The sequence below is a fragment of the Tenrec ecaudatus genome, chromosome 1 (assembly GCF_050624435.1).
Source record: "Tenrec ecaudatus isolate mTenEca1 chromosome 1, mTenEca1.hap1, whole genome shotgun sequence".
NCBI lineage: Eukaryota > Metazoa > Chordata > Mammalia > Afrosoricida > Tenrecidae > Tenrec > Tenrec ecaudatus.
In genome coordinates this window covers 60,294,671-60,302,344 of record NC_134530.1, presented here as the reverse complement: position 1 = coordinate 60,302,344, position 7,674 = coordinate 60,294,671, and the positions used below count along the sequence as shown (strand labels likewise).

The 7,674-nt window shown below is 50.7% G+C and overlaps 1 protein-coding gene across 1 annotated transcript in view; it reads right to left on the bottom strand.

Annotated features, from left to right (window-relative positions):
- Positions 1-1,385: 1,385 nt before the first annotated feature.
- The window catches only part of THRAP3 (thyroid hormone receptor associated protein 3), a 47,444-nt gene continuing 41,155 nt past the window's right edge, over positions 1,386-7,674 (bottom strand). Inside the window, exons 9-12 of the mRNA XM_075553938.1 lie at positions 6,070-6,257; positions 5,075-5,273; positions 4,473-4,616; positions 1,386-2,791 (exon numbers count right to left, since the gene is read on the bottom strand). Of these exons, the coding sequence (XP_075410053.1) occupies positions 2,570-2,791; positions 4,473-4,616; positions 5,075-5,273; positions 6,070-6,257 (753 nt within the window). The 3' untranslated portion in view covers positions 1,386-2,569. The remainder of the gene's footprint in view (positions 2,792-4,472; positions 4,617-5,074; positions 5,274-6,069; positions 6,258-7,674) is intronic.

The window sequence follows — 7,674 nt, the reverse complement described above, 5'->3', positions numbered from 1 at the left end:
CCCGCGCGGACCCCTGGCGCACCTCGCGGACCACATCCCCTGGCGCCAGGCTCAGCTCGCCCTCCTTCTGCGCGTGGTATCCGTACAAAACTAGGACCTCTGCGGGCAGAGGACGGAGCGGTTCAGCAAGGCCAGGCGGGGCCGCCTCGCTGGAGTCCCGGGCGGGCTTGGTGGGGGCAGGATGGTGGTGTCGGTTGCTGGTGGGCTTGTTACCACATCCAGGGGGTGGCAACAAGGAGCCATCCGAGCACGTACCCATGGCTTCGTGGCGCTCTCCGGAGCTGGCCGGGTCGCCCAGCGTAGTCACGCTGGCAGCCCAGTACTGGGCCCGGGGAGAGTGGGTCCGGCTGCAGTGAAGCAGAGGTGGAGACGCGAGCCAATAGGTCGGGTTCCAGGTGTTGGGCGTGGGTGGGGGAGTAGAGGGCCGGCTCAGCAGGTTCGGCCCCCCCTACCCAGGGGTGACAGGTACTCCAAGTTCCTGGCCCTGGCTGGGGTCACACCTCCTCTGAACTCTTCCCGCTCACTCACCTAAATTCCAGTCTGGTCGCTTCCCAGTTTCTCCCAGCCTGTCTAAGCCCCAGGCTGCCGCCCACCTTTCGCACACAGCCTTCCAGTGCACCTTCTGCGCTCTCAGATCATATGCTTCTAGCTGCAGGGGGAGGTGTGGAAACCCACATACCAGGGTGGGGCTCTTGGATCGGCACACAGCTACTGGTGATGTCTTCCCAGTCTACGGAGCACTGCCAATGCCTAGTGCCAGTCGACAGCCCACACTGGACTATGTACCAGATTTCAGAAGGCACCTCTGGATTCTCCTTGGGAGAAGGCAGGTACCAGGAATTTAACAGCTTCCAAGGAGCCTGCCTGCTCACAGCCAGCCAAGCTGGTGAAGGTCTGAAGCTTGGGGCCCCCACCTGGGCCCAGACTAGCTTTGAGGTCATCTGTTCTGTGGTGAGCCCACACGGCTGAGCCAGCTTACCCACACCCCTTGTTCCCTGCCCCACCAGGAAAGCCAAAGTCCTTGGTCTATGACACGTAACAAAAAAGCTGGCACTCCTGGGTCAAAGGTACAGGGGAAGCCAAACCACTGGGTCGGGGGAAAAGAGATCATTGGCTAACAGGAACAAGCCAGACTCCTCCTAGGGAGCCAAGTTGGGGGGGGGGGGCACACTTTGGTGAAGGGGCTAACATCACTTTGCCCCACCCCTCCATTGTCCTTCAGTTTCCCCGCAAAACACACACACTCACAAACACGCGCACACACACACACCCATACCCTTCACTCAGGCAACAATTATGAGTCGTACATCCGCCACTTCATTTATTGAATTTTATTTGCAGGAGGAGTTGAAACAAATTTTAAGGAATTTTTCCCACCCCACCCCCACCCCAAACATGAATCATTAAAAAAAAAAACAACTATAGAAATGTAGCAAAGTAGCGTAAAATAGCACAACAATCCAAGAGGCAGAGGTTGAGGAAGAGATGGGTGCAGTCAGTCGGCATATAACATATGCATTGATGCCATATGGTTCACCTGCTCAGGACCGCCTCCCCAGAAGGCAAGCACAGGACCCACTCCAAGAGGATGCGCCCCCCTCACATCTGAGAATGTTCCAACTTAAAGCTTTAAAAAACAAAAACAAAACCCGCAAACCACCCAACCACAACCATCTTCCTTAATCGATCATAGGAGTATCTTTATAAAAAGATTAATAAAAAATATTGAAAAATTATTTTCTCATTTTATATTTGTAAAGATAATAGAATCCAGAAGTTTCTTAGAAAACAGGCCAGAAACTGCCCTCCAGTGTCCACTCCAGTTGCAGAGAGGATCAGCAAGACTAGAGAGTTTAGAACTGCTGGCAGAGGGTGGGCAGTCCACTAGCTCAGAAGAAACCAGAAAAGATGGAAGGGTATGTGTGTGGGCTGGGGAAGTGTGTGTGAAGGGGGACATTGGGGAGCGAACACGAGGTGGTCAGAAAGGTCATGAACTCCTCCACAACACACAAAACCAGTTTTTACAAATATCCGAGCAGTTTGGTCCCAAACTGAGGTGAACACTTCAAAATCTATTCACATGCTTTGTTTTCTGTTTTAATAATCAAAGTTGCTCAAATTAAATTTTTGCTAATATCACTACATATGCCTAAAAAAAAAAGCCTTTTCAAAAATCAAGAAAAAAGAATTGATGAAAATAATGAAATTATTTTTCAGTTCCAAATGAAAACAGAACTCTGTTGGCTTCTAATAGAACAAAATCCAAGCATCGCTCATTCCCTCCCTATCCCACACACCAAAAACAAACGCAAAGCCCGCCTACAGGCCCGTGTGTGGCATTCTAAGAGCCGGGCCTGACCCTGGGTCCGTGGCCAACCGCCTCTGTGCTATGGGATGCCATGCCAGGGATGCAGCTGGCTGCAGGAGGTTTCTGCAAGGCTGCTGGTGGGGGGTAGGGGGTGGGTATTTTCCGAATCTTTTGGAGGCTGCTCTTGCTTCACTCCTCCCCAACCATCTTCCCAGTGCCTCTCTCTCCCTGGGCAGGGGCTCCCATCAGTGGCCCCGTTCTCTACTCGGTTGTGGGCTGCAAATTGTCCTTCTCTTCTCGGTGCTCTGTCCCACTCTCGTCGTCTTCAATCTCTCCTTCCTCCCCACTGAACTTGTCATGGGCCCACTTGGGGCTGGTGCTGGATTTCCGGAACATGAAGCGGCCCCGGCCCCGGGGAAAGGCTCCTCGGCCCCGGCCTCGGCTCACCCACTTCTCATTGCCTTCACCTTCTCGGTCATCGTGCTGGGGGGGGGAAACAAGAGCAGGCAAGGCCACGTTGAATTGGAGAGCCCACTTCTCCAGCAACCACCCACCCCAATGTCCCTTTGCCAAAGAACCTGTGCCCTAGTCTGTCCCTCCTCCTCCCACTTTGCTCCATCCCGCAGTCACAACGGGCTGGGTTCAGAGCAAAGAGCTAATGCAGCAGCTTGGACACCAAAGCTGCTTGCACCACCTCAACTGACGACGACGCCCTCACCCAGCACTACCCACCAGCTCCTAAGCGGGCCAAAGGGGGGAACTTTTAAGTCCCGAGTGTCTTGGTTTACCCTCATTCAAAGGATGGGTGTGAAAAAGCCAATCACACCCAAATGTAACACTGCCTCCTCAACTGCGCGCCTAACAGTTAACTCAAGGAGCTATCTCTTGGAAAACAGAGCTGGGGCTCTAGTTGCTCCTGGCTCACTCACGACAAAAAGCAGGCCAAGCAGCCTACTCCTGGTCTCAAACTGGCTAGTGTCCAAGGCAGGACCAGAAACCCAGTCTCCCACTTTTATCTGTCCTTGCTAAGGTTTATGTAAGGCGACGCATAACTGTGATGATCTCATGAGACAGAGAAGTGGGAGGATTCAATGAAAGACCATGAGGAAAGCATTTTGAAAACTAGAAACTGCTATTACGTCACCTCCAACCCTACTCCGGAGGGACCTTAGGGTTCTGGGGTCAGTGGCACCCATTGCCAGCTTTATTCCTCACCAGGCTGTGCTTGTTTGCCAGCCTAAGCAAATCAGGTTCCCGTGCTTTCAGGGGCAAGCATGGGCCGGGAAGGGCTGTCAGCAGGATCTACACCAGCCCTACTCCAGCATTTGTCCTGGGCCCAGCCAATGCCTTTCCCTAGAACTAGGTCCCCTCCGAGCCTCCCAGCAGGCCTAGAAAAGAGAGCGACTCCTACCCGGTCACCCAGCAGACAGCCCGGCCCCATCCCTTCTTTGAGACACTCACTGACATCTAATCAATGCCAACTCATGAGCAACCTACACACACAGGGTACAAGACTCCTAACTCTTCACGGAGAAGAAAGTCGCGCTCATCTTTCTTCCAGGGGGACTAGTGGTTTAAACTCCTGACCTTACAGTTAGCCACTAAACTACCAGGGCTCCCCCTTCCACCTTGGTTACAAGTCAAAAACCGCATTTCATCTGCTTGTATCTGAGCTGGCTGTTTACATACTACAGAGAGCTCACTGACTGACCTGTCATCTGGCTAGAATTGGGGAAAGGCGAGACACAGAAGTGGTATGGAAATGACTAGCAACTTAGGAGAGAGAAAGCCTAGTGGCATTTGATTCAGGAGGTGCACTGCCTTCTTCGCAGGGGAGTGACAGTGCAACTGAGGATTATGGCTCTATTGTGGGAGGCTAGGGCTTGGTGAGCACGGAACAAGGCATGGACTGAAACGGCAAAAGCTACATCCATTTAGCTTTAGAATCCATAATCACTGTAGATGATAAGCCTTTCCAAGGTTAGGACTACTTCTCTAACACTCATCTAACTAACAAGTAACTAAGAAGTACAGAACCCTGAAACCTGTGCAAATACGCCTGCACAAACACTCATCACGGTTTGGACACATCAACTACGGCTTTGGTACCCACTACTATGTGCCAAAGGCCCTGTGGCCCTTCCTGCTAACCCCAAACACATACCAAGTAATACTTCTTGCTTTTGGGCGTGTACTCCGGGTCCCACTCCTCTTCCCGGTTTCGCTTTTGAAAATCGTTGTTACTGTTGTTGTTGTTGTTTCCAGAGTAGTTGCCTCTGCCCCAGCCTCTCCCTCGGGCTCGAAATTGCTGTGGCCATAAATGGGAACAATGGATCATGTCGGGTGGGAAACAATCCCCTGCATTCTGACTTTCCTGGCACAGAATGGGTAGCTGTCCTGCAGGCAGGCAGTCATACGCTGTCAGTATCAGACCAGTTTACAACTGCTTTGCAGTCATTCCACTCCACTCATCCCAACTCAGTCTACATCCTCACCATGGCCCAAGGCTCTCCCCCCCCCCTACCCAGCAGACAGCGGGGCAGCCCTGAGACCAGACCACTAAGAACCTTGCCAGTTAAGTAACTATGGACAGAAAAATAACAACAGAAAAGCTTGGGAGACTGGGGAGGAAACCCCAAGTCCAGGGGTCTGTAGACTAGATAGATTACTTATACTAACAGCCACAAACGGATGTCTTGCAAAACATCACTAAAATTGGTGGTAGTAAGGAGCGTGGACAGAGAGGAGGAGGAGGCAGGGTCTTACAAAGGTCCCACGAGCTCGACCGCCTCCTCTTTCACTTGGACCCCCAAAATCTTTGGTCCCCAGCCTGGACTTGTCAAAGCCAGTGGAGCTCTCCTCCCTCTCCTCCGTCTCCTCCGTGTACTCTTCCGCTTTGTAGGAGTGGGAGGACTGAGAGGATGAGGAGGAGGACCGGGACCGGTCTCGTGCTCTCCGGTGCTTCCTGCAGACAGAGAGAGAGAGAGAGAGAGAGAGAGAGAGAGAAGGGCGTAAGTATAACTGGGAGTGGGGGTGAAAGGGTGGGGCGTGGTCCCTGGGCGAGAAGCAAAGGGTCACCTACAGTCTGACGAAAAAACAAAACGCAAGATGCATAATCTAAAGTCAACCAGGACACAGCTTCCTCCTGGTTCTGTCAGTCATATTCGGTAGCAAGTACCATAACTGTGCCCGAGACCAAAAATGGGCACAAGCCATGAAGAAATGGAGGAACAGAACAGCCCGTGACTTCTTAACAGCTCAGCCCCACACAGGAACCAATTCCGGGTGCAGAGGCTGCACTGAAAGCTAAGATGTACCTGGTACTGCGCCAGGAGCTTCATACCTATCATGTGTTACTCCTAGGAGTGACATTACGCCCTGTCAAAGGGGTTGCTCTAACGAGTAAATAAGCAATGCATTCAAACACCTGACACCACCACAGAAGACAGGCATGTATTTGGTAGCAATGATGATTGCACAATTGTCCTCATTTTTCAGATCGCAAATTCAGGGGCAGATTCTAACCCCCGGTCCTTTAGCCAGATGCATTTTCCAGGGAGTCTTATGGACAAGGGGCACAAGTTCCACTTTCCCACTGGGGACCCTACATGACAATGAAACTGTATGCCAGAAGCACGTGCACGAGTGACTCTTCTTCCTAAGTCAAGTCCTCCCGAGCACAGCCCTAGAGAGGTAGGCAAGATGGACTCAAGGCACAGCGGGGGGGGGGGGGGGTGACGTGCCCGCCAGGGCTTACGTACTTCTGCTTCTTTGATCCTTTATGCGTTTTCTCTGTTTTCTCAGCTGATCTTTCCCTTGAGTGGCTTGAATCTCGGGAATCCACAGAATCCCTGGATTTACCTCGTTTGAGATCTCTCTCTTTATGTTTTTTACGACGTTCAATATCAAGGCGTAGATCAACAGGATCATCTTTGTATTTTCCCTCAGCCTGCCAAAAGAGAAGTCAAAATGAAGGTTTTTGGGATTCCAGGCTGCCAAATCAACCACCCCGCTAACTGGTTTCTACTCCAATGGGTGGTGCAGAGAAGCACGGGGGGGGGGGGGGGGTGAGAGGCACACCCTCCCCGTGTCACCGCCCAGAGCATGAGGACCAGTCTCTTAAAACACCCAGCAAGGGGACTCTTGAAACTGTCACAAAGTCAGCAATGACTACAGCGAGCTGCTGTGGGCGAGGTTGGTTAGGCTCAGTGGCCTTCATGTGTGGAGATGGTCAACAGCATGGCTCGTGCTAGCTATCCGCCCCTACTTACCCTGCCACCGCTACGAGACTACCTAAGTAGTCTTCCAAAATGCGGAGCTAGACTGAGTAAGTTGTCCAGGGAAGGTATTTAAAACACTATACTGAATTCATAAGGCAGTGATGCTAGACTAATATAAAAATCCGTTCTGCTTTCAACAAGTTTAATAATCAGAGTTTGATGCATACTATCCCAGAACAACACAGCAAAGCCGCCAAGTGGCCTCAGGGATATCTAACACGAGCATTGCTCTCATAGGAATAAATCCTCTCCTAAGAGGAAGGAATGAGCAGGCCACTCACTAGGAACACTTTACTCACATAAGCTACTCAAGTTGAGTTTGAACTAACAGTAGGATTGAGAGTGGGAAGGTTTACACTGTTCTGTTACTTTTCTGTTTTGGAGAGAGCAATTGGGGCCTCTCCATCTTTCAAGGTGGGGGGGGGGGAAGCAAAAAGACAAAAGGAACAATGCAGCCTGCTCCCAGACAGCACCTCTAAGAGGCTGGCTTTGAGGCCTGAAGGGTTCCTTCTAATGCTTCAGAACCTTGTGCTTGTATCACAGGCTTGGTTAGGGCCAAGCTGGTGGGCACGTGGAGAGAAAGACGACGACGGGAGAGAAGACTGCGCACAAGGGCCTCTCAGCGAGTTCAACCAACACGACAAATTGGTTTGGAAAACTTGAAAAATTACAATTTTTAGGAACAAATGCAGAAGATGGGGAACAGTCATCTCTAATTTTAAATGCCAAGTGTCTATGTGCCCAAAGGTTCAAAAGCACTGTTTAGAAAAAACCCAAATCTAGTATTTCATAATCAAAGACTCTGCATACAAGTTTTATTTACAGTGTTCACGTGCACAGCACTGCAAGTGTCTTCCAGCTACCAGAGCTTTAAAGTAACATTAACCGATCGGTGACAGATATGGTACAATGTGAGGAAAAGACTGAACTAGCTGTTTAAGACAGTCTACTCATTTAAGAACGAATATTTCACTCTCTTCTGACATGCATGTCTTTTTGAAATCATGGTTGGAAATAGTGCATGTATACAATTGATTTGATAATACTTACAAGCAGAAAAATATCACAAAAAGTTTCTTCTCTCAT